We start from the raw sequence: 27819 nt of genomic DNA on the forward strand, positions 1-27819 counted from the left end.
TAGATGATAGGGTAAGAAGGTCTTAAAGAGTCAGGAGAACCCCTGAGAGGCTGGCCTATGTAACACTGGGGAAACAGTGTTTAGACCATCCCCCGAGTGAGATATGTAACTACCATTTACAAGTGGATTGGAGGTTCTGACATCATGAAATTCCTTTGAAAACAGTGTTATTAAATGATGGGATGACAAATTATTTCAAAGTCATGAGGACACGACTATTTTGGTGGGGGGAGAGTGTAATGACCTGGTTCATATTTTTTACTGTATTTCATTTTGGCAGTCTGTGCAAGCTGCTTGGTTTCATATTTTTACTGTTATACTGTATTTATTTCATTTTGTGCTGTTCTGCTTTTAGCCTGTTTTGGGTTATTGTTGAAGATTAGGGATGATGTGGAATGTATGCCATCCAATTGGGGGAGGTTTTCAATAAGGCTGGTCTTGGGGCTTTTGTTCATCGGGAGATGGAGAGAGAAGGTGTTGGGGAGAACTAGTCGTAGCATATGATCAGGTGGGACACCAGTTTGTTCGAGATCGATTGTGAGCGACTTTTGGAAGGTGGTGTGTACTTTCACGTTGACCGAGGGCCCAGCGTGTGAGTGACAGAGAAGTTCAAGATGAGCTCCAACTTGTGCACATTTGACTGGGCCCTTTACTTTTTGTCATTCTTTACTAACTTTTCAGTTAAGATTCATAAATATAATTCCTTTAATCGTATGCAGTGCACTGTCTGTTATTTCATGGCATTAATTTGTAACAGGGTAGCAAATGACACAGCACCCACACAAACCAAGGTTTGGAGTGGGATCAAGCGTGTCTCAATCTCACAAGTTTGGCGGGGCCGGAGACTGCCTTCCCCAGACGTAAGCAGCTGAAGAAACCAAGGTGGTTTCAGTTGTATGCCCTTTCTTCTGCTTTTACAATAGCTTTGCCTTCCCTCGTCAGCCATGGCCCTCTGCCTAGCTTCCTATCGCTCCAATATAACATGTAACCTTGGACATTCAGCTTCCAATTACAACCATCCTTCAGCCATGATTCCTCACACATTCTAAAGATGGGTTAATAGGCTAATCGATCACATGGGTGTAACTGGGTGGTATGGGCTTCTTGGGTCACAATAGCCTGTTACCATGCTTTTACCTCTAAATAAATGCATGAGTAATAGGTACAGAACTGCAAATGGCTTTTAAGCACAAGTTATGGATGGAAGAAAATATAGAAGGTGTCTAGTTCCCGGACAGTTTCATGCTCAGTGTTATAAATGCAAAATCAAATTTATTGGATCTTTCCTAATGTGTCAATCTGCACAACTATTACAATTATTGTTTGAGTAAATCCTACAGCATCTCGGACGGTCATTGTCATAGGATATTACAGCACAGAAATAGGCCACTCGGCCCATCTAGTATGTGCTGATCTATTAATCCGCCTAGTCCCGTTTACCTGCATCTGATCAGAGCCTTCCATACCCATCTCATCCATGTCCTACCTATCCAAATTTCTCTTAAATATTGAAATTGAACCTGCATTCACCATTTCCTTTGGCAGCTTGTTCCACATTCTCACCGGCATCTGCATGAAGAATTTCCCCATCGTGTTCCCTTTAAATATTTCGCCTTTCACCCTTAACCTATGATCTCTAGTTCTAACAACAGGAATTCTGCAGATGCTGGAAATTCAAGCAACACACATCAAAGTTGCTGGTGAACGCAGCAGGCCAGGCAGCATCTGTAGGAAGAGGTGCAGTCCTGACGAAGGGTCTCGGCCTGAAACGTCGACTGCACCTCTTCCTACAGATGCTGCCTGGCCTGCTGCGTTCACCAGCAACTTTGATCTCTAGTTCTAGTTCCACCCAACCTCATTGGGGAAAAAAAAAGCCTGTTTGCATTTACCTTCTCCATACCCTTCATAATTTTGCAAACCTATATCAAATCTCCTCTCATACTTCTACATTCCAAGGAATAAAGACCTAACATATTCCATGTTTCCCTATAACTCAGGTCCTGAAGTACTCGCAAGATCCTTGTAAATGTTCTCTGTATTCTTTCAATCCTATTGACATCGTTCCTGTGGGTAGGTGACCAAACCAGTACAGAGAACTCCAAATTTGGCTTCACCAATGTCTGAAACAACTTTAAAAGACAGAACATGGTCTGCCATCAGTAATGTGTTTTGCATATTTTCACCACATATTGTGTTATTCATTTCTTGCTCAGGAATCACCTTTAGCTGGCTTCATGCTAATACTATGATTACCTGTGCTGAGTCTGGATTGCTCTTCTGGAGAGAAGGATCATTTCCTGTAGACTTTAGTCAATTCCCTTCATTATTGTAATCATCTCAATCAGATCAGTTTTTAACCTTCATGCGCCCTGGGAATATAGCTTAAGCTTATCGAACCTGAAGACTGCATAACCAATTGTAAAATGGTTCTCTCTGTATCTGGCATCTGAATTACTGTTGGAGCTTGCTCAAAGTGGTTATTTGTTGGAAATCCACCCTCATGTATTGCCTGTTATTTAGCAAAACATAATCATCAAATATACATTTATTAAAACCTGATCCTATTAAAAAAAATTAGGACATGTTTAAAAAAAGCAGGAATAACCAGAATGTGATGTTTTACCAATTAACTCCTCAATTTATTCAGGAGGCTATGGTAGAACAAAGGACCTTTTGGAAAATCCTGGCAATTCTGGACAATGTTTCTCACTCTTTGCATGCCACCTTGGCTGAAGAGAGGAGCACTTTTAGTAATAGACTAAGACAACTGCGCTGCTCCAAAGAGCGCTCTATAAGGTCATTCTTACCCTTGGCCATTAGGGGAAGTGATGACCCCTCCTGTTAGACTGAGGTAATTTATTTTTTATTCTTTCTTACCTCTCTTCTAATATTTGTGTATTTGTATATCTGTGCATTTGTAATGCTACCGTGACACTAATTTTCTTTGGGATCAATGAAGTATATATTTGTCCAATTTATAACTACAAATATACATTGTGGCCACTTTATTAGGTTAGCCTTTCAACCCGGTGTGGTCTTCTGCTGCTGTGGCCCATTCACTTCAATGACCGATATGTTGTGCTTTCAGAGATACTCTTCTACACACCACTGTTCTAACGCATGGTGATTTGAATTACTGTTGCTTTCCTGTCAACTTGGACTCGTCTGGCCATTCTCCTCTGACCTTTATCATTAACAAGGCATTTTCACCCACAGAATTGCGGCTCACTGGATTTTCTTTTGTTTTTTTTTGCACCATTGTCTGTCAACTCTAGAGACTGTTGGGTGTGAAAATCCCAGATCTGCATTTTCTGAGATTCTCTAAACCATCCCACGAGGCACAAACTATTATTCCATGGCCAAAGCCTCTTAGATCACATTTTTCCCTATTCAGACATTTGATCTGAACAGCAGCAGAACCTCTTGACCATGTCTGCATGCTCTTTGCATTGATTTGCTGCCATGTCATCGGCTGTTTAGGTAGTTGCTTTAACAAGCAGGGGTACAGGAGTACTTAATAAAGTAGCCATTTGTGAAACACTTAATTGAGAAAAATATCATCCATAATGTTAGATATAGGGTCATCAAACAAAAATACATTAAATAATGATTAATCTCATAATTTTTTTTAGGTTTATTACTTGTAATTAGAACTTTTAGCCCAACTCATCCAAGCCAACCATGTTGCCTACCTGAACCTATCTTATTTGTCTGTATTTGGCCCATTTCCCTCTAATTTTATCCTATTAAACTGTCCAAATAACTTTCAAACATTGTCTCTGTACCCACGTTCCAGCCATGTTCCTGTGGCTGCTCATTTCATAAACCTACCACCCTCTGTGTGAAAAAGATTGCTATACAAGCCCGTTTTAATGTCTCATTTCACCTTCTATCTCTGCCATTTGGCATTAGGTTCCCCTATATGGAGTTGGGATGTTATATTGAAGTTGTAGAAGACGTTGGTGAGGCCTAATTTGGTGCATTGTGTGCAGTTCTAGCCACCTACTGACAGGAACATTATCACCAAGATTGAAAGAATACAAAGAAAATTTACAAGGAGGTTGCCAGGACCTGGCGACCTGAATTAAACTAAAGTTGAAAGCTGAAATGTTTAAGGGTAACATGATGGGAGACTGCTTCATTGAGAGCATGGTGAGAATGTGGAATGAGCTGACAGTTAAAGTGATGGATGAGGGTTTGACTTCCACATTTAAAAGAGGTTTGGATAAGTACATGGATGGGAAGAGCATGTACAGCTATGGTCCAGGTGCAGGACTCCCCTATGCCACTCACCTTATCTATATCCCTAATGATTTTATAAGCCTCCATAAGTTCACCCATCAGCTTCCTGTACTCTAAGGGAACAAATAAAAACAGTCTATCAAGTCTCTCCTTGTAGTTGAAGATGAAAAGCCCTGGTAAAGTAATTTTTTGAAAGTACTGCTTAACTGAACAGTGCTGTTTCATTATTACAGGAGCAGGTGGATGGTCTCCATTGGATTCGAACAAATACCAATGGTTACAGATAGATTTGGGAGAGAGAACGGAAATTACTGCCATAGCAACCCAAGGCCGATATGGGAGCTCAGACTGGGTGACGAGTTATGTGCTGATGTTCAGTGACACTGAAAGAAACTGGAAACAATACCGCCAAGAAGACAACACTTGGGTAGGTAATTTACGTGAGATTATTACAAGTCCGTACCAATATCAAAAATTATTGGTGGTTTTAAAGTTCCTTTCTGAATGCAATATTGCAAAGCGGTCCATGTTATAGGAACACAATACATTTTCTGAATCCTTATGAACATTATTGACCATTTTTTTTTCTGTTTGACCAGTGGTGCATGAAATAGGTCAACCAGTATATGACTGATTTGCACGCGCACCCAAGCACTTTCAGAATCATAGAATGTGAAATATCAAACCGCTGAATTATATTTGGCGGGATAGTAAACTTGATACAAGACCTTAGAAATATATCAAAAGGTCTATTTCTGTGGTTTAAAAGAGGTGCTCAATCATTTTCATTCTTCGTTGTTCAAGGCATACTTCTTTGCTGACAGCTTGCCAAAATATTTCCAGATGTGATTATATTATCGTCTACTGTTATATCTCATGTGAAAATGGATCCTTCCAACATGAGTCTTATGAGGGAAACACTTACGTCAGGTTTCTTGCTGAAGTGAAAATATTTAAAATGGAGGTGTGGCTTGTTTTTCTCACTATCAAGGAGAGCAGAATGTTGGGAATATTGGCAATATTTGTTATTTGATACTCTGGAGGTGCAACATTTGGAGATGTGCAGCATTACAGAAAGATACTCAATGAACATGAACACTTGGTGGCAGACAGTTGATGGTGTATTCAAACCCAATTAGCAGCATTTTAGTGCAATCACTTGAGTTGTGTATGATGTTCTCTGAAGGGGTTGTCTACTGCTGGGTCCTCAGGTGGCTGTAGAGGCCAATCTGGGATCCACATACACCGGTGTGGTGTGGACACATGTAAGTGCTGGATATGGTTAGTGGTTTGGTCTCCTGGTTGTTCAGTCTCTCCTTCTGCAGCTGCCGCTTGTTCTCTGTGGCACAGTAGATGTTGTTCTCAGTTAGCACAGTTCCCTCTTGAACAGATTTCCTCCAAGTATATTTGTTGACTGCGATGTCTTCCTAGTTTTAGATGTCATGTTGAATTTCTTCAAATAGATTTTGATATTATCTTTTGAGGCATTTCCTTTCCCAGCAGAAGCTCACTGACCTTCAATTTTTTCAACGTAGTCAGATTAGTGTGTTGCCTTTGCAGTCAAGTTTCCTTTCATTGAAATCAAAAAGGTCAATAGTTTTGCACAATATTTTCTCAAATATGACCATGAATTAATAATGTCCTATCATTTTAATTTTCCATTCCATTCCCTCATTGTCTTCATTATTTTAGACCACTTACACTGTTCTAATGAAGCCCAATGAATGCTCAAGAACAGCACCTCATCTTCCTCCTCAGTTAGATTACAGCCTACAGGATTCAATATTTGAGTTCATCCATTTCAGATAATCAACAATTATTTCAACTTTTGTTGATTGTTTTCTCTCTTTCTGCTGACAGTGTGGCGTACTTGTTCATTTCCTCCAATGTGAATTTCTTTCAAATATTTCTTTTGTTATTCACCAATGATTTTCCATAGCTCCATCATCTCTTCTCTCATCTAATTTCTGCCCTCTCTAACTGTATTACAAAACTTATTCGTGTTCTTGTCACTTATAACCCTTCCTCTAGCCACTTTCCTGGTTTACTTCTAACCTTTCCTAGTTCTGAACAAAGGTCATTGACTGGAAAGGTTAACTCTCTTTGTGCAGCCTGACCCACTGAGAGTCCCAGGCTTGTTGGTTTATTTCAGTTTTCCAGTATATGTAATCATTTGCTTTTGATGTCAATAATGCTAGATGTATGTAATTTGAGACAAAATGTCAAGTAGTCTGACAGCATGTTCTGGGAGAGAGGGAGAAAGAGATCGTGTATATGTGAGAGAGAGTGTGAGTGATAGAGTGTGTGTATGTGTGTGAGAGAGGAACATATGCAGAGTGAGAGGGTAACTGTGTGTATTTATGAGAGAGGTCGAGTGAAAGAATGTGAGAGAGAGAGGGAGGGAGAAAAAGAGAGAGAGGTGGATGGATAGATGCATCAGAGAGACACAGTGAAAAGAGGTAACTTATGTGTATGAGAGAAAGAGAGAGTGTGAGAGAGAAGGGAAAGAGAGAGCGGGAGAGAGAGATGAATGGATAGATGCAGAAGACCATGCATTACAGAGACACAGTGAAGGGAAGCATGTGAAAAACTCAAATTTAGTATCAATGAGAGAATGTAGTGTAACGCTAATCTAGCACTGTGAGTTAACCCTGGACTCAGATCAAGCAGAAAAGGGTGTATGGGAACTGCCATCTTAAGAAAAGCACAGTCATATAATTGTCAAAACATGAACTAGCACCTTTATATTTAAAGAACTTTCAATCTGGTAAGAAAAAAACATCTTGTTTACACAATCCTGAAAAGTTAAAAGTCTAAGTTCACTATCACTGGAAGTGGTGTGATGCAGTGACTGTGCTGGGTCTGTTGTTGCTTGTCATCCATATCAATGATATGGATGATAATTTGGTAAAATGGATCAGCAAATTTGTGGATGACACCAAGATATTGGGCATAGTGGACAGTGAGGAAAACTATCAAGGCTTGCATTGGGATTCAGATCAGCTAGAGAAATAGGGTGAAAAATGGAAAATGGAGTTTAATGCAGACAACTGTGAGGTGTCATACTTTGGCAAGAGCAACCATGGTAGGTTTTACATGGTGAACGGCAGGGCACTGAGAATTATTGTAGAACAGAAGGAACAGGGAATCATTATTATCATCTTACCTGCTGTGTCATATGATGTGGGCAATTATGGTCTTGACCATGATTGTTCCTAGCAAATTTTTCTACAGATATGGATTGCTATTGCCTTCTTCTGGGCAGTATCTTTACAAGGTGGGTTACCCCAGCCATCATCAATACTCTTCAGAGACTGTCTGCTTGGCTTCAATGGTCTCACAACAAGGAATTGTGATATTTGAGATCTTATAAAATATTGAAAGGGATAGGTAAGATAGAGGCAGGAAAGTTGTTTCCTCTCTAAGGTGACTCTAGAACTAGGGGACATAGCCTCAAGATTCAGGGGAGTAGATTTAGGATGGAGATGAGGAGGAACTGCTTTTCCCAGAGAGTGGTGAATCTGTGGAATTCTCTGTCCAATGAAGCAGTGGAGGCTACCTCAGTAAATATATTTAAGGCAAGGTTGGATAGATTTTTGCATAGTAGGGGAATTAAGTGTTATGGGGAAAAGGCAAGTAGGTGGCCGGATCAGTCATGATCTTATTGAATGGTAGAGCAGGCTCAACGGGCCAGATGGCCGACTCCTGCTTCTATTTCTTATGTTCTATATAGACCAGCTGCTCATATGACCACCCACCACCTGCTCCCATGGCTTCACGTGCCCCTGATCAGGGAGCAAAACAGGTGCTACATCTTCCCCAAGGGTAACTTGAAGGATAGTGGAGAGAAGGATCACCTTCCACCTCCTTTGGTGGAGACGTATCTTCACCCCGCCACCCTGATCTGCGAATACAGATTCCTAATTCCTTGAAAATGGCATTACAGGTAAACAGGGTTGTAACCAAAGCTTTTGGCACGTTGGCTTTCATAAATCATAGTACTGAGTCAAGGAGTTGGGATGTTATGTTGGAACTGTATAAGACATTGGAGCATTGTGTGCAATTTTGGTCACCTACCTCCAGGAAAAATGTAAGTAAGATTGAAAGAGTGCAGAGAAAATTTACAAAGGTGTTGTCGAGACTTGAGGACGTGAGTTATAGAGAAACATTGAATAGGCTAGTACTTTATTCCCTAGAATATAGAAGATTGTGGGGAGATTTGATAGAAGTACAATATATAAAATTATGAGGGATATACATTTGTAGATAGGGTAAATGCAGGCAGGCTTTTTCCATTGATATTGGGTGGGACTACAATCATAGGTCATGGGTTAAGGGTTAAAGCGAAACATGAGGGGAAACATCTTCACTCTGAGGGTGATGAGAGTGTGGAATGAGCCACCAGTGCAAGTAATGGATGTGGGTTCGATTTCAACATTTAAGAGAAATTTCGATAGGTACTGTACAAAGATGAGAGGGGTATGGAGGGCTATGGTCTAGGTGCAGGTCAATGGGAGTAGACACAGACTAGATAGGCTGAAGGGCCTGTTTCTGTGCAGTAGTGTTTTATGACTCTATGACTTTAAGTATGGTGAAAGCAGAAGCAGATGTTTTGTTTCCCAAGTCCCTTAATGCATGACAGCTCAGATGACATACTTCTAAATTATGAGGGTCCTGTTCAAGAGGAAGAAAAAAGAAAACCTCCAGAATATCGAAAGGAAAATTATACAGAAGAGGGGTTGTCAGAGACAGCAGATGTGATAACTGGGACTAACCATCTCTGGAAAGAGGACCCTGCTTTCAGAGGTCATAGAAGACTTCCCATCCTCATTGGAGTGAGCTTGGACAGTTCATCTCACACTGGTGGCTTTTGAGTACATTCTGTGGGTTCTCCAATTTGTCCTGAAAAGACCAAAGACAAAGAAGTGAAATTAGGCCATTCAGCCCATCGAGTCTGCTCCACTATTCCACCATTGCTGATTTATTATCCCTCCATTCTCTTGTCTTCTCCCCTTAACCTTTGATGCCCCTGTTGCACGGGGCAACTGAGGAGAACCCAAGTGCAGGACACCAGCACGTCGACTGAGTTGGGGATGCTGGCGTAGACGTGAACATAAAACAGCAAACTGGAGGAACCTTGACAAGGAGACGGGATCTACAGGAACTATCTTGAAACTAGAGCAGAACTTGGAACTAAACTTAGAACTAATGGTTCTAAGCGGACGAAAGTACGAAGCATCACACAAGAATAGACCAACAAACTGGCGACCTGTGTAGTTACGCCATCGTACTTATTTCACAGTCTCTGATGCTAACCAGGTGTACTGTAATTAAGTAAACTAGCAGCAATTGGAAATCTAATGGCTGTAATTAGGGCATAATCAGGGAGAAAGGAGTGTTAAAGGGGAAGAGCCAAACAGAACCATGACAGCCCCGGCTAATGAACAACCTACCAAACTCTGCTTTAATTATACTCAAAGTCTTGGCCTCCACAGCTCTCAGTGGCAATGAATTCCACAGATTTACCACCTTCTGGCTAAAGAAATTCCTCCTCATTTCTGTTCTAAAGGGATGTATTTCTATTTTGAGGCCTTACCCTCTGGTTCTGGACACACCCATAATAAGAAATATCCTCTCCGAGTCCATTCTATCTAAGCCTTTCAATGTTCAATGTTTAAATAAGAACACTCTCATTCTTCTAAGCCCAGCAAGCACAGGCCCATAGCCATGAAAAGCCGCTATACATTAACCCTTTCATTACTGATAAATAACAGATGAGGTACGAGGGGGAGTTTTAGCGGAAGTTTGAGAAGTCAATTTTCCCCATCCATTATTTATTAATATGCACACATTCTTTTTCTCTCTCTCTTTTTTCTCCCTCTGTCCCCCTCACTACACCCCTTGCCCATCCTCTGGTTTCCCCCCTCCCCCTTTTCTTTCTCCCTAGGCCTCCTGTCCCATGATCCTCTCATATCCCTTTTGCCAATCAACTGTCCAGTTCTTGGCTCCATCCCTCCCCTTCTTGTCTTCTCCTATCACTTCGGATCTCCCCTTCCCCCTCCCACTTTCAAATCTCTTACTAGCTCTTCTTTCAGTTAGTCCTGACGAAGGGTCTCGGCCTGAAACGACAACTGTACCTCTTCCTAGAGATGCTGCCTGGCCTGCTGCGTTCACCAGCAACTTTTATGTGTGTTGCTTGAAATTCCGGCATCTGCAGATTTCCTCAAAGCTGCTAGTACATTGGCCTTCATAAATCATGGCATTCAGTAGTATGGGAGTAGAGATGTTAAATTGAAGTTGGTGAGGCTGAGTCTGGAGTATTATATGCAGCTCTGGGCACCTACGAACAGGAAATCTATCAATAAGCCTGAAAGAATGTAGAGAAAATTTACAAGACTTTGCTGGGACTTGAGGACTTGAACTACAGAGAGAAGTTGAATAGGTTTGGACTTTCCTCCCTGGAGCACAGGAGAATGAGAGAAGATCTTATAGAGATATGCAATATTATAAGGGATATAGGTAAGGTGAATGAATACAGACTTTTCCTCTCAGCTTGAGTGAGAATAAGAACTAAAGGTCATAGAGTTAGGGTGAAAGGAGAAATATTTAAATGAAATCTTCATCACACAGAGGGCGGTGCAAGTGTGGAACAAGCTGCTGGTGGTTTCCATTACAAAATTTAAGAGAAATTTGAATAGGTAGATGAATGGAGGGGTATAGTCCAGATGCAGGTGGATGAGACTAGGCAGAAGATGAGTGGAAGGGCTTGATTTTTACCTGTAATGCTCTATGAAATCATGACTAACAATTCCAGAGTCTGTAGAATTTTTGAAGATGATAACCAAGGTATTTTCAAAATTATGGGATCTGTATAAAATGTTGTTGGGATATATTGTCTTTTGGTCTCACAAATTTCTCTAGATTTTTTTTGTTAACTACTGCTTCTTTCTTATTGTTCTTCATTCTCACTAAATCTTTAGCTCTCTGCTGTTTCGCTAGTTATTTTTGTGAATTCCTTCATGAAAACAGACACAAAGTAAATGTTTAATTCCTCAGCTGTTCCCTTATTCCCCATTATGAATTATTAAATGACAGAATGAACTTGATTAATGGTTTAAAACCAGTAATAAATTATTTGATCTCACTATTGGATAAGGACCAGAACCTTACATTGCTAAATGCTAAATTTTGTCTTAATTGTGCAATACCAGAATCTTCTAATGTTCAAAGGATCTCATGTAGGGTTTTTGTCGAACACAAAAGCCAATTGTTTTGTTCATTCAGTATTGACTGCTGCTGACTAAAGCGTGTATTTAGCCCATGCAGTACTTATGTATTGTGTGTTGTGAACACTTCAAGGGCAAATGCCAGACAATTTTCATGCTCACTGACTCCTGGAAATGAAACATTTCTTGCACCCAGCATTCAGTTGTAACAGTTTTAGCAGAGGAACACCATGGGTTAGTTGAAGGAACATGTTCCCTCTAATTTGCAGTAGTATTGCTCCTTATTCCCAAACTGTCAACTTTGATGAACTTCCCTTAATCACAGTACCATATTATGCTTTTTACTGGTTCCTGCACCAGATTTTACTATGCTGTCAACTTATATTTTACTTTGAGACTGGCTGTCAAAAGGAGCTCACTTCACTTGTAGAGTAGAATCTCCATTGCACTATCACAGTGGACAAGAATTCAAGGGGAAATGAGATGATGTCCATTATTCCATTCATTCTTTTTCTGGTCATCCTTACTGACATGCAGGGAATGGAAGTTAATAAATTATTGAACCTAGGGAGATGTTTCATTATAATTGAGCTCCTGTCAGGAACTGAAGTGAGCATAGACCTAATTGCAATGTCTAAACAGAAACTAGCCTGATTGAACTCATTAGCTTCCATTGGTTTAAATGTTGACACTTGAATTTGAGTAACTGGAGGAGAATGTTTGCTAGTTTTCTTCCCTGAAGTATAGTTTCATTGTTTGCTGAGATGGGTTTGGGACCTCAGTATTCAATCAACCACACTTCATGACCAAAGACTCTGTTGGTACACTGTTATCAAAGGCCAATTTCATTTGCAATGTCAGCCCTCAGTGAAAGATACCTCCCAGTACATAGGAAGTTTTTTCGGGGTCTCATGGATCTATGGGATCAGAGCAACAATATTTTACAGCAAGGGCTAATTAGTAGAGGAGCTTTGAAAATAAAGGTATCAAGGTTCAATGATCAACTTTATTCGCTATATATATTTGCATGTGTTAGGAATTTGCTGTCAGTGTGTTGGAGTGATGTGCAACAAGAACACCACAGTTTATCAATTATAAATAATAAAGAATTATATGAAACTATAATTAATGAAAAATAGAGTTAGCAGTCATGGGATAAAACATGCAAAAATACCTAAATACCAGCTTGAATTTACAATGTAAACAGCATTATAAAATGTAGTTTAAAGTGTTTACAGTGCGGTGCAGTGATGGGTGTAATAGACAGAGGGTGGAGGACAGGTATACCTAGAATGGTTGATCTGATTATGTGCTCAGGGGAGGAAACACTTAAGATATAATAAAGTTTTTGTTGTAATTGCTCTATAGCACATGCCAGAAGAGAGCTTTTTAAAAAGGCAATTTGCTGCGTGGGTAGTGTCCACAATGATTTTTTCTGCCCACTTCTTTGTCCTGGACACAGAGAAGTCCTGCAGTGATAGTAGACTGCAGCCAATAATGTTTTCTGCTGAACTGACAGTTCATTGTGGTTTTCATTTATTATGAGAGGATGTTGCTCCAAACCAGGCGGTAATGGTTGATGGGAGGATGCTCTCTATGATGGCAGTGTAAGATTGCACCAGCATGTTCTGGGGAGATAGAATTTTACCTTCTTCCAAAAGAGTGCATCCTCTGCTGAGCCTTTTTGTTATTGAAGAAGGTATGGTTCTCTCACACGAGGTCCTGTGAAATAATGATGCCCAGGAATTTCACTGTTGAAATAGTGCTAACTGTAGAGTTGTTGATGATGAGTGGGTGGAGAGGAGATGCATTTCTCCTGACGTCAATAAGCATCTCCACAGTTTTGAGGACATTCAGATGCAAGTTGTTGTGATTGTACCAAGACTTTAGCTTGTTTACTTCCTGGTCATAATTGGATTCCTTACTTCGGGTGATTAGTCCAATGACTAATCACTATTGTTCATGTAAAGTAAATGAATTCTGTATTATAGAATGGTGCACCAAAGGTAGAGACCATTTATTCATCTCCAAGCCTGCAAAAACAAATGGTGACATGATGGTGCCATTACCTCAGGTCTCCACCAATATGGGATCAGTCCTGACCCCCAATGTTCTCTTTGTGGAGTCTGCACATTTCTTCCTATTGTTCGAGTTTCCTCTTGCGTCCTGAAGGCATGCAGGTTGGTAGGTTAATTGGCCTCAGTAGCTTTTACTCAAGAGATTGTGAGTGATAGAAATTGTGGAGAGGGGACTGATGAGAATGCAGGGTGGATAAAATGGATTGGGTCAGAATAACATGAAACAGGTGCATGATGGTTGGCATGGACTCGATTGCTCCATAGGACCACAAGAAATAACAGAATTAAACCAATTGGCTCAAGAAGTCTTCTCTGTCATTCCATCATTTATCCCTGTCAACCCCATTCTCCTGTCTTCTCCCTGTAACCTGTAACACCCTTACTAATCAAGAACCTATCAATCTCTACTTTAAATATATCCAGTGACTTGGTGTGTGAATTTATGAACTCTATGTAAAACATTTTGATGGGTATAAATGAATAAATGAAAATTGAGGTAAAAGTATTATTTAAAATAGAGATAGAAATGAGTTGAATATGCTATATCTTGTTTAACTGTTTCACATGATGTGAAACAAAGTATAACTACTTTGGCTGAGTGTCAGTGTTAGTTCATCACTAGAGAAAGATGAAACTCTTAAATTAAGATTCTTTTCTTACACTCAGCCACTGTTCTTTGATTACATGGTGGCATCAGTGTTATAACGGCCAAAACAAATCAAAGATGGAGCCACTCCGACTGGACCTGTTTTAAGAATTGTGACTCTTTTATTTCACTGCCTGATACGATCCACTGGTTCATTATCAAATAACACTGGTCACCAGTTGCAGTCCTTTCAGTGTGTCTGTCTGCAATGTGCATGTTAGAAATACTGTTGCTTTTTAACAGATGTTACATCAATTAAATCAGGAAATGCTGGAGATATTCCACTGACCAACTGCATCTCTAGAGAGAGAAAAGGGACCAATATCACAAGTTATGACTCTTCTTCAGAACCTTGCCAAAATCCGATGTTAATATCTGAATGTTCTTGCTCTAACATTCAATACAGAAGTAATGCAAGGCACAACACAGAAATGTCGGGAGTCACTGCGAGGCCAGCATTTATTGCCTGTCCCCAATAGCCTGAGAGGAATTAAGGAGTCCCAAGCTTGTGAGTCTATAACAATGCCATGATCTTCCAGTGATGTTATGGACAGGTACAAAAAATAAAGAGAAAGTCAAATAAAATGGCATCCCTATATTTAGAGGGTGAGAATACAATACAAACTCAAAGTCAGCTGCATGAGAATTTATATGCATAGATGCAATGCAAAAAAAATTACTATTTGCAACAGCATCAGAGGCACATGGTATCATGTAAGCAGCATTCACAAGGTAGACATTAAGGATACATTATACACAATTTTTGGAAGAAAGTAGAACAGAAGTGTGTATTTTATTGCAAAGTGATCAAGGTGGCAGAATAGTGCTGCTAAATTGTAATGATGAGGCCTACACCATTTGGTTCAAGAACCAAATAGTTGAAGGGAAGTAACTGTTTTTGAGCAAAACACACCAAATGCTGGAGGAACTCAGCAGGTCAGGCAGCAGCTATGGAAATGAATAAACAGTTGACATTTCAGGCTGAGACCTTTCTTCAGGACCTTTTGAACCTGGTGGTGTGGGACTTTGTGCTTCTGCCTGGTGGTAGGTGTGAGAAGATAGCATGGAGCATTTGGTGAGGATCTTGATAATGATGTTGCCTTTGTGAGGCTATACTTCATTACAGATTCTACCAATGGTGGAGAGTGATGTAGATTAACAGTCTCTTCAGCTTCTTACGTTGTGTGTATTTGAACTATCTTAGCAGACCATAAAGCAATCAGTCAGGATACTTTCAACAGTACTCCTGTAGGAGTTTTTGTTACAGTACTTCAGATTCAGATTCAAATTTATTTACTTATCACATGTACATTCAAACATTCAGTGAAATGCATCATTTGTGTTAACAATCAACACACCCAAGGATGTACTGGAGGCAGCCTGCAAGTGTTGCCAAACTTTTCGGCACCAATATAGAATGCAGAATAACAGAAGCAGCAGCAGCAACAACAAAACAAAAATAACTACAGCAAAACAAGCCCCTTTTCCTACGCTCCCATCCCACATCCACTCACACACACAGCGAGGCCTGAGAAAAAACGAACCTCCATAGAAAGTACTCATAGCACTCACATAGCCGGTCCCATCCTCTCTATTATCAACAGCTCCCTGGCCACTGGTACTGTTCCAACCTGCTTCAAGCGCACCATGGTCCAGCCCCTACTGAAGAAACCCAACTTAGACCCTACCTTACCTAGTAACTACAGACCTATTTCTAAACTTCCATTTCTGTCAAAGGTTCTCAAAAAGGTTATTCTCAGTCAATTGCTGCCCTACTTACACCAAAACAACATCTTGGAAAGTTTTCATTCAGGTTTTAAGGCTTATCATAGCATAGAGTCTGCCCTGCTGAAAGTGTATAATGACCTGCTCCTCTCTATCGACTCAGGTGGCTCTGCCATTCTAATTCTTCTTGACCTCAGCACAGTGTCTGATACTGGGGGTCATGCCATTTTAATAGACCATCTCCAATACGGGGTTGGTGTTGTTGGCACTGCCTTGAACTGGTTTATATCCTACCTCAAAAATAGAAGCTTCTCTGTCAACATAGGCAAATTCTTTTTTCCCCCAGCTAGTATCTCCTGCGCGGTCCCACAAGGTTCCATCCTAGGTCCTATTCTTTTCTCTATATCTATGCTTCCCCTCGGCCAAATTGTGCAAAAATACGACATTTCTTTCCACTGTCATGCTGTCGACACACAGCTTTATCTCCCCCTGAAACCAAACGACCAGTCAAAACCAGTCAGCCTTGAGGACATAAAGTATTGGATGGCACAAAACTTCTTACAGCTGAATGAAGGCAAGTCTGAAGTTGTCCTATTTACCACCCCCCTGACTCCATCAAAGTAATTATCAACAGTCTTGGTAACTTGTCCAAATTTGTCAAACCCCATGTTAAATCCCTTGGTGTGATATTTGATTCCACTTTTAAGTTTGACAAGCAAGTTAATGCAGTAGTAAAAGCCAGTTTTCTCCAGCTTCGTACTATTGCCAAAATCAAGCAGTTTCTCTCTTTCAAAGATCTTGAGAAAGTCATCCACGCCCTTATATCCTCCCGCTTGGACTACTCCAACTCCCTGTATACTGGGATTAGTCAGTCGTTCCTGTCCCGTCTGCAACTGGTCCAGAATGCCGCAGCCAGACTCCTGACAGGTGCCTGGAAGAGGGACCATATTACTCCTATCCTGGCCTCCCTCCACTGGCTGCCAGTACGGTTCAGAATTGATTTTAAAATTATCCTGCTTGTTTATAAAGCCCTAAATGTGCTGGCTCACAGTCCCGCTCATCCTTGCTATATTATATTTCCTCTGTTTTATGTAGCCCCCCAGCCAGCCTCAGGGTCGCTCACCTCGCTGTCATCTAGGGAAACAGCCCTCGGCCTCGCTAAACTGGGTAATAGTTTGTGTGGATGCTGTGTGATGTACCCCACCCCGCCCAAATAACAGACAATACACCAGATATGATTAAATGATTTACAGTTTATAGATATTACTGGAACTATATAATTAATAGAGAATAAAATATAAAAGGAAAATAAAAGGCGCCACACTTATCAAAGTTCAATCACTTCGTGCACAAACAGTTGGAGCTCCGGACCCTCCTTCACCCTGCGTCTCCCCTCAGACCACCTCGACTGACTGCCTGGGACCAACAACGGTGGTCGACCAGACGCTCCACACGAGTCCGTCTCCGTCTCCTCTCCTCACCGAGCACCCTGGACGTTGGACTCCTGCTCAAGGTCCAACCCCGTTAGCAGACTCACAGCACCTTTCCATCTTCTGTCTCTCTCTCCTGCCTTCTGCCAAAAACCCGCGCATCACACTAACTACAGACACACAAAAGAATAACATCTATCCCAATTGGTTTGTTCATCCTCTTATCAGTGACATAATCCAAACAAACTGCCAGCAGGAGGTCTTTCTCAGCAGTTAACATAACAAAGAAGCTATTTCAAGTATAACATAACAAAGAAGCCATTTTAATTAGACTATGCAGTAACATAAAAGAAGAAACCTCTTACACTCTCCCCCCACCAAATAAAGTCATGTCCTCATGACTTCTAAATAACTTGCCAACCAGTCCCACAGACACAAAAACCCATCCAGATACACACAGTGACATTGCTCCCCAAACAGTGGACCTTCTGCCCATCCACGGGTGCTACATAGGCCAAACTATCTGGGAGCTTCCTAATCCACCGAGACCTCCATACCCCCTCAACCAAACCCTAAAGGCTTGAACACTACTAGGGATACCTCGGGTCTGCTTGCCAACTCCTCTCTCACTGAGGTGTCTTCAGCGGTCAACTCCCCTCCTTCGTGGTAGTTCGGAGCGTCTACTAAGAGGGTCTCACCCTCAGCTATTTCCCCAGGCCGTACCACAGCTGGGTCTCATTTAAATTCGGTACCGGCTCAAGGCTGCTACACACGTCCTCAGAAGCAACTCGACATGCTGAGTGCCCAGACAATGCCCCCATGAACTCCAGGGTCACTAACCAATCATCGTCTTCTGGATAACTACTGAGACTAGTACCCAACTATCCGGAGCCCTTGCGGTTGTCAAGGGTAAATGCTTCAGTCACCAGTTGTAAAACGGACTGTACAACAACTTGACCTGCGCCCCAAGTTCGAGGATGGCTTTAGCATCGCTTCCCTCTATCCGTAACGACATCCTGGGGCGTGGTCCCTCCAAGCCTTCAAGAATAGGGTCTTTTCCTTTCGGAAGTTCCTTGGTACATTGCTGGGAACGTGCTCCCCCAGAGACTCCAAGCCGTTCCCCCACTGGGCCTCCACTAAGTTTCCTGACACCTCTCTGATCAGCTGAACAACTGAGGGAGGGGCTGATCCCCTGAAATGATCCCCCTGGCACTGCAAGCAATTTAGCCGCCCTCCTAGCCAGAGAAGACACACAGAAAACTTTCCCCCCTCTTTCAAATAACTGACAGCTGTCACTACGGTGTAAGTGAACCTGACAGCTCTAACACCGTCACCAGCCCGCCTACTCAAACTTTCAACCAATCCCTGTCACTGTCCCTCAACCGAGCACTGCCACTCAGCTAACAACTGAGAGATCTGCTCCGTCCATGTCTCGCACGCCTCTACCCCTCTTGGGGTGGACACTATCCCAAATGCCAGACGGAGCCTGCCAGAGCTGAGACATTTATTCGCAGACACTACCTCCAAATCAGACCACTCTTTTCTCTGTCTCCCAACAGTATGGACAGCCCCGAGTCCCACCACCAGCTCGTCAACGCTAGTCTGAACTCAAACAAAGACCTCACCCACCACGCATGCAGCAATAACCTGCAAGTAACCCACAGAGACACACATTACTGATTTAAGCAGGGCAAGCACACAGCATAGCTCTGAATCCAATCCCGGACAAAAGCCTCCAAATGTATCCCCACGGCCAACCTCAGGGTTGCTCAGCTCACTGTTGTCTAGGGAAACAGCCCTCGGCCCCGCCAAACTGAGTAGTAGTTTGTGTGGATGCTGTGTGATGTACCCCACCCCGCCCAAATAACAGACAATACACCAGATACAATTAAATGATTTACAGTTTATAGATATTACTGGAACTATATAATTAATAGAGAATGAAATATAAAAGGAAAATAAAAGGCACCACACTTATCAAAGTTCAATCTCTTCGTGCACAAACAGTTGGAGCTTGGGACCCTCCTTCTTCACCCTGCGTCTCCTCTCGGACCACCTTGACCTGCCACTTGGGACCAACAACGGTGGTCGACCAGATGCTCCACATGAGTCTGTCTCCGTCTCCTCTCCTCGCCGAACATCCTGGATCTCGGACTCCTGCTCGGGGTCTGACCCTGTTAGCGGACTCACAGCACCTTGTCCATCCTCTGTCTCTCTCTCTCTCTCGCCTTCTGCCAAAAACCGGCACATCACGCTAACTTACAGACACACAGAAAGATTAACATCTATCCTAATGGGTTTGTTCATCCTCTTATCAGTAACATAATCCAAACAAACTGCTAGCAGGAGGACTTTCTCAGCAGTTAACATAACAAAGAAGCCATTTTAATTAGACTACGCAGTAACATGAAAGAAGAAACCCCTTACATTTATTTTTATACTGTCCTTGACTTCCCTTGTCATCCACGGTCGCCCCTTACTCCCCTTAGGATCTTTCTTCCTCTTTGGAATGAACTGATCCTGCACCTTCTGTATTATTCCCAGAAATACCTGCCATTGTTGTTCCACTGTCATCCCTGTTAGAGTATCTTTCCAGTCAACTTTGGCCAGCTCCTCCCTCATGGGTCCATAGTCCCCTTTGTTCAACTGTAATACTGACACTTCCAATTTTCCCTTCTCCCTCTGAAATTGTAGATTAAAACTTATCATATTATGGTTGCTACCTCCTATTGGCTGGCTTCCCCTTATATCGCAGTCCTTTTAACCTCTGGCATATTGGCCTTCATAACAAGGGGAGTTGAGTATAGGAGCAAAGAGGTCCTTCTGCAGCTGTACAAGGCCCTGGTGAGACCACACCTGGAGTATTGTGTACAATTTTGGTCTCCAAATTTGAGGAAGAGCATTCTTGCTATTGAGGGAGTGCAGAGTAGGTTCATGAGGTTAATTCCCAGGGTGGGGGGACTGTCATATGTTGAAAGATTGGAGCGACTGGGGCTGTATACACTGGAATTTAGAAGGATGAAAGGGGATCTGATTAAAACATAGAAGATATTAAGGGATTGGACACGCTAGAGGCAGGAAACATGTTCCTGATGTTGGGGGAGTCCAGAACCAGAGGCCACAGTTTAAGAATAAGGGATAGACCATTCAGAACGTAGTTGAGGAAAAACTTTTTCACACAGAGGGTTGTGGTTCTGTGGAATGCTCTGCCTCAAAAGGCAATGCAGGCCAATTCTCTGGATTCTTTCAAGAAAGAGTTAGATAGAGCTCTTAAAGATAGCAGAGTCAAGGGATATGGGGAGAAGGCAGGAGAAGGGTACTGATTGCAGATGATCACTCATGATCACAGTGAATGGCAGTGCTGGCTCGAAGGGCTGAATGGCCTACTCCTGTACCTATTGTCTATTGTCTCTTACTCTACTTCAGGTCCCTCAGGTCGGCTGAATTGGGGCTCCTGGCTGTGCCACAATCTAAACTTAAACTCAGGGGTGACCGCACCTTTGCTATTATAGCCCCTAGACTGTGGAACAGTATTCCCTATCAGATCTGCTCCCTCCATCAACTCTTTTAAATCGAGGCTCAAAACTTTCTTTCATTCACTAGCGTTTGAATCCTCCCGATGTGGCTGATTTTTGGCTTGTGCCTAGGCCCTTGTGTTGTTTCTTTTGTGCCTATAAGCTGTTTGCCTTGTTGTTTATATCTGTGTTTCTTGTATTTGTGATTTTAGCTATCTGCTCTGGTCTGTACAGCACTTTGGTCAATGTGGGTTGTTTTTAAATATGCTATATAAATAAACTTGACTTGACATATGGAAGCTACATGCACACTTTCCATATGATTTAATCTATATGCTGGGCCAACATGCTAATGCTCAGGGAATTTAAAGCTGCTGACTCTCTCCATTGTTGATTTTCCAATGTAGGTTGGTGCCAGTTCACCCGCCTTCTCCTTCCTGAAGTCAACAATCAACTCTTCAGTTTTGCTGTTGTTGAGTAAGAATTTGTTATTGCAGCACCACTCAGCTTTACTCCGGTGAGCGGAGTCTTTTGACATCTGGTGGAAAGAAAACATTTCTACTCATTCTAGAATCTTGAATGAAGAAGGAATTGTCTGGAGGTTAGGGCCATGTTTTCAGAAATGAATGTGATAAGTATAAGCAGTGGATGTAGGAAATATCCAGCAAGTCACAGTGAATAAAGATAAAATGCCAGGTCAATATTTCACTTCAGTGACTTTGAATGGGATTTAGTTCTGATGAAGGGTCATGGACCTACAATATTGATCAATTAAATATTGATCAATTTATGCCCTTCTAGATGCTACACAACTTGCAGAGGATTCGACCATGTTCTCCTTTACTTCAGATTTTCAACATTTGCAGGATTTTATAGGAAACCATACAGAAGAGGTGGGGGTAAGGACAAGCTGAAAAATCTTGTTGATATATGAGAATTGATATAACTTCTAAGTTTCTGATACCTTTGAGCCCAAGAAAGGTATTAGAAACACAAGATAGCAGGGTCTCAAGTCGAAATGTCGACAGTCCATTTCCCACCGTTGTTTCCAGCTGACACATTGAGCTCCTCCAGTGTCCCGTTTGTTGCTCTATCAAAGATATTGATGAAAGGTACAGAGAAGAATTTTTGCAGATGTTGGAAAACATGATCAACACAAACAAAATGTTGGAGGAACTCTGAAGGTTAGGCTGCATGGAAATAAAATAGTCGACATTCAAGGTCAAGACACATCTTTGAGACTTCTTGATCCCTTCATAGTTGCTGCTTGACCAGTTGAGTTTCTCCAGCATTTTGTGTGTGTTGATTAAAGATATAAATGATGTTGAGGTCAAGAAGGTTGAGTAGTTCAAATTCATATGAGTATATTCCTATGGTGTTACAGGAAAGATACTGCCATGGTTAGTGGAATGGCTGACAGGCAGGAAGCAGTGAGTGGGAATAAAAGCGGCCTTTTTTGGTTGGCTTTTGGTGACTAGTGGTGTTCCTCAGGGGTCCATATTGGGGATGCTCTTTTTCACATTGTTTGTCAATACAAAGATAGGTGGAGGGGTAGGTAGTGCTGAGGAAGCAATGTGACTGCAACGGGACTTAGACAAATTGGAAGAATGGGCAAAAAGTGGCAGCTGGAACACAGTGTCGGGAAATGTATGACAATGCATTTTGGTAAAAGGAACAATAGTGCGGACTATTATCCGAATGGGAGAAGGTTCAAATATCTGAGGTGCAGAGAGACTTAGGAGTCCCTGTACAAGACTCCCAGAAGGTTAATTTACAGACTGAATCTGTGGTAATGAAGGCAAATGCAATGTTGGCATTTATTTCAAGGGGAATAGAATATAATAAAGGCATCTGTTAGTCTTGTGAGACCATGGATCTGCGCCGGGAAAGTCTTCACTCTCCAGGGCGCAGGCTTGGACAAGGTTGTATGGAAGACCAGCAGTTACCTATGCCACAACTTTCCCCTCTCCACGACACTGATGTTGTCCAAGGGAAGGGCATTAGGGCCCATACAGCTTGGCACCAAAGTCGTCGCAGAGCAATGTGTGATTAAGTTCCTTGCTTAAGGACACGACACGTTGCCTCGGCTGGGGCTCGAACTCACGACCTTCAGGTCGCTAGTCCAATGCCCTAACCGCTTGGCCACATGCCCACACATAGAAAAGCAAGGAGTTAATGCAGAGGCTTTATAAGGCACTAGTCAAGCTGCACTTGGAGAATTGTCAATAGTTTTAGGCCCCATATGTTAGAAAGGATGTGTTGTCATTGGAGAGCGTTCAGATGAGGTTCACGAGGGTGATTCCAGGAACGAAAGGGTTAACATATGAGGAACATTTGGCAGCTTTGGTCCTGCACTCACTGGAATTTAGAAGAATGCAGGGGGATCTCATTCAAATTTACCAAATGTTGCAAGGACTAAATAGGGTGGATGTGGAGAAGATGTTTCCTTTAGTGGGGTATCCAGAACTAGAGGACACAACCTCAAAATTGAGGAGCGACCCTTTAGAACAGAGGTAAGGAGGGATTTTTTTTTTTTTAGCCAGAGAGTAGTGAAACTGTGGAATGCTCTACCACAGACTGCAGTGGAAGCCAAGTCCGTGCCTGTATTTAAGGTGGAAGTTGATCATTTCCCAATCCGTCAGGGCATCAAAGGATATGGCGAGAAGCTATGGAGTTAAGTGAGATTCGGGATCATCCAAGATGGAATGGCGGACCAGACTCGATGATCTGAATGGCCTAATTCTACCCCTATGTCTTACAGTCTTATGGTCTGAATATCAACAATTGCCTGTCCTGGTGCGAACACATTAATAGCATGGGTAAGAAAATGTATGGTGCTTGTCTTCTTCCCCAGGGGGCTAAAGGCATTTAGCATGTCCCCATTGACCCTCACCAGTTTTTCTAGATGCATCATTGAAAGCATCCTATCTGGATATATCAGGGCTTCGTATGGCAATTGCTCTGCCCGAAACTGCAAGAAAATCTAGATCGCAGACGGAGCACCACCAAATGCTGACAGTTCTTTCTCCTTGCACGGGTTTTTTTAAAAAACAGTAGCCAGTGTGGGAAGCGTCAGAACCATCAGCAGCAGCGGAAGGCAGGCGGAGAACCACCAAACGTGGTGAGTTCTTTCTCCTTGTGTGGTTTCTTTTCTTTTTATGTAACCATAAGAGAGATAGAGTCCAGCAGAGTGGCCATCGTCAGGGTGGGGGCTAGAATCAGAGTGGGAACTTATAGGCCTTGACTCAAGAGGCTGAGGCCAACAAGACGGGTAAGAGGGGTAGGTTTTTCCTTTCGTTATTGCTGATTTGGTCTTGGTTGCCCCTAGTACAGTGCAGGCAGGATGGCAGATATGGTAGTGGAATGCTCCTCCTGTAGGATGTGGAAATTCATGGAACCTGATAGTCTCCCTGATGACTACACCTGAGGGAAGTGCAGCCAACTCCAGTTGCTGAAAGACCTCATTAAGGAGCTGGAGCTGGAGTTCGATGAACTAAAGATCATCCGGGAAGCAGAGCAATTGATAGATAAGTCTTTTGAGCAGGTGGTTATATCCAGAGTGCAGAATGTAAGAAGTAGATGGGTGAACATCGAGAGAGGTAAAAGGAGAAAGAAATCAATGCAGGGTTCCCCTATGGCCAATCACCGCAGCAACAAATATCCCCCTTTGGATACTGATGAGGGGTTGACCTATCTGGGCAAGGCAGTAGCAGCCAGACTAATAGCACTGTGGTTGGCTTTGAGCCTCAGAAGGGTAAGGTGAAGTCAGGTGGAGCAATAGTCATAGGGGACTCAATAGTTCGGGAAACAGATAGGAGATTCTGCGGTAGCAAAAGAGATGCCAGGATAGTGTGTTGCCCCCTGGGTGCTAGGGTCCAGGATGTCCCTGATTTGTTGCAGAATATTCTTGAAGGGGAAAGTGAGCAGTCGGAGGTCGTGGTACTTGTTGGTACCAATGTTATCGGCAGGCGAGGGGTACAGGTTCTGCGCCGTAAGTTTAGGGAGTTAGGAAGGAGGCTGAAGAGCAGGACCTCCAAGGTGGTAATCTCTGGATTACTTCCAGTACAATGAGCTAGGGAAGGTCAGAATAGGAAGATAGCACAGATGACTGAGTGGCTGAGGAAATAGAGCAGGGGGCAGTGTTTCAAGTTCTTGAATCATTGGAACCGTTTCTGGGGAAGGGGTGACCAGTACAATTGGGACAGGTTACACCTGAACTGCAGGGCAACCAATATCCTGGGAAGGAAGTTTGCTAATATTGTTGAGGAGGGTTTAAACTAGATTTGCATGAGGCTGGGAACTGAAGTGAAGAGGCAGAGGATGGGGCAATTGGCACACAAGTAGAGACAACCTGTAGGGAGTTTGTGAGGAAGGATAGGCAGAAGATATGGCAAAGATGCACTCCGCCAGATGGTTTGAGATGTGTCTATTTTAATGCAAGGAGTATCATAAACAAGGCAGATGAACTTAGAGCATGGATCAATACATGGAACTATGACATTGTGGCCGTTACAAAGACTTGGCTGCCTCAGGGGCAGGAATGGTTGTGCTGGGCTTTAGATGTTTCAAAAAGGACAGGGAGGGTGGCAAAAGAGGTGGGGGTGTGGCATAGCTAATCAGGGATAGTGTCATGGCTGCTGAAAAGGAGGAAGTCCTGGAGGAATTGTCTACTGTGTCAGTGTGGATGGAAGTCAGAAACAGGAAGGGGCAAAACTGGGGGTTTGTATAGACCAGGGGTAGGCAACCTTAAGCACAAATGATTTTCTAGCATGCGTTATTCATTAATTTGAGGCAAAACATAACTAGATGTATTTAAGTGGATAATTCCCATATTTCAAGTTTTTTATGGCATTTATCTGGCCCACCGTCCGCTCATTAATACACGATCCAACCCACAGAGGCAAAAAGGTTGCTGACCCCAGGTATAGACCCCCCAATAGTAACAGAGGTATTGAAGAGTAGATAGGGATGGAGATTCTGGAACGGTTCGATAATAATAGGTTTGTTGTGATGAGTGATTTTAATGTTCTTAATATTGACTGGCATCTTCTTCGAGCAAGGGGTTTGGATGCAGTAGATATTGGGAAACGAATTTGGTCAGGTGTCGGATCTCTCAGTGGGAGAGCATTTTGGAAGTAGTGATCACAACTCTATCTCCTTTACCATAGCATTGGCAAGAGGTAGGAGCAGACAACTTGGGTAAATGTTTAATTGGGGTAGGGGAAATATGATGCTACTAAGCAGAAACTTGGGAGCATTGAGATGTTCTCATGGAAATGCATGGTAGAAATGTGGCAAATGTTCACAGAACATTTGTATAGTGTTCTGCATAGTTATATTCCATTGAGGTAAGGAAGGGATGGTAGGGTAAAAGAACCATGAGGTACAAGTGATGTAAAAAATCTAGTTAAGAATAAAAGAAAAGCTTATGAAAGATTCAAGAAACTAGGTACCGTTAGAGTTCTAGAAAATTACAAGGTTGCCAGGAAGGAGATTAAGAATGAAATTAGGAGAGCAAGAAGGGGCCATAAGAAGGCCTTGGCGAGCAGGATTAAGGAAAGCCCCAAGGCATTCTACGAGTATATAAAGAGAAAGATGATGAGCCATGTGAGAATAGAACCAATCAGGTGCGATAGTGAAAGCATGTGCATGGAGTCGGAGGAGATAGCAAAGGTACTTAATGAATACTTTGCTTCAATATTCACCAGGGAAAGGGAAGTTGGTAATTGTAGGGATGACTTACAGTGGACTGAAACGCTTGAGCATATAGGCATTAAGAAACATGATGTGCTGGAGCTTTTGAAAAGCATTACGTTAGATAAGTCCCCAAGTCTGGATGGGATATACCCCAGGCTACTGTGGGAAGCAAAGGAGGAGATTGCTGAACTGCTGGTGATGATCTTTGTATCAGCAATAGGGACAAGAGAAGTACCAGAGGGTTGGAGGTGTGCAAATGTTGTTTCCTTGTTCAAGAAAGGGAGTAGAGGTAACCCAGGAAATTGTAGACCAGTGAGTCTTATTTCAGTGGTAGGCAAGTTGTTGGAGAAGATCCTGGGAGACAGGAGTTATGAGCATTTGGAGAGACATAATCTGATTAAGGAAAGTCAGCATGGCTTTGTCAAGGGCAGGCTGTGCCTTATGAGCCTAACTGAATTCTTTTAGGAAGTAACAAAACACATAGATGAAGGTAGAGCAGTGGAGGTAGTGTGTATGGATTACAGTAAGGCACTTGATAAGGTTCCCCATGCCAGGCTCATTCAGAAAGTAAGGAAGCATGGGATCCAAGGAGACCTTGCTTTGTGGATCCTGAATTGGCTTGCCCGCAGAAAGCAAAGCGCGGTTGTAGATAGTTCATGCTCTGCATGGAGATCTATGACCAGTGGTGTTCTGCAGGGATCTGTTCTGGGACCCCTCCTCTTTGTGATTTTTATAAATGACCTGGATGAGTAAGTAGAAGGGTGGCTTAGTAAATTTGTTGATGACACAATTGTTGGGTGTGTTGTGGATTATCTGGAGGATTGTCAGAGGTTATAGTGGGACATTGATAGGATGAAGAATTGGCCTGAGAAGTGGCAGGTGGAGTTCAGCCCAGATATATGTGAAGTGGTTCATTTTGATAGGTCAAATTTGAGGACAGAATATAATACTAATGATAAATCTCTTGGCAATGTGGGGGATCAGAGAGATCTTGGGGTCCGTGTTCATAGGACACTCAAAGCTGCTGCATAGGTTGACAGTGTTGTTAAGAAGGCTTCTGGTATGTTGGCCTTCATCATCTGTGGCATTGAGTTCAAAAGCTGTGAGGTAATGTTATAGTTACATAAGACCTTGGTTAGACCCCACTTGGAGTACTGTGCTCAGTTTTGGTCAGCTCACTACGGGGTGGATGTGGATACTCTAGAAGGAGTGCAGAGGAGATTTACAAGGATGCTGCCTGGATTAGAGAGTGTGGCTTTT

General features: G+C 42.5%; 1 protein-coding gene across 1 annotated transcript in view; it reads left to right on the forward strand.

The window, feature by feature from the left end:
• The first annotated feature begins 4604 nt into the window (after positions 1-4604).
• LOC140197315 (contactin-associated protein-like 5) overlaps positions 4605-27819 on the forward strand; it is a 1626808-nt gene continuing 1603593 nt past the window's right edge. Inside the window, exon 1 of the mRNA XM_072257270.1 lies at positions 4605-4669. Coding sequence (XP_072113371.1) covers positions 4613-4669 — 57 coding nt within the window. The 5' untranslated portion in view covers positions 4605-4612. The remainder of the gene's footprint in view (positions 4670-27819) is intronic.

This window comes from Mobula birostris, chromosome 5 (assembly GCF_030028105.1).
Source record: "Mobula birostris isolate sMobBir1 chromosome 5, sMobBir1.hap1, whole genome shotgun sequence".
In the NCBI taxonomy this organism is placed as follows: Eukaryota; Metazoa; Chordata; class Chondrichthyes; order Myliobatiformes; family Myliobatidae; genus Mobula; species Mobula birostris.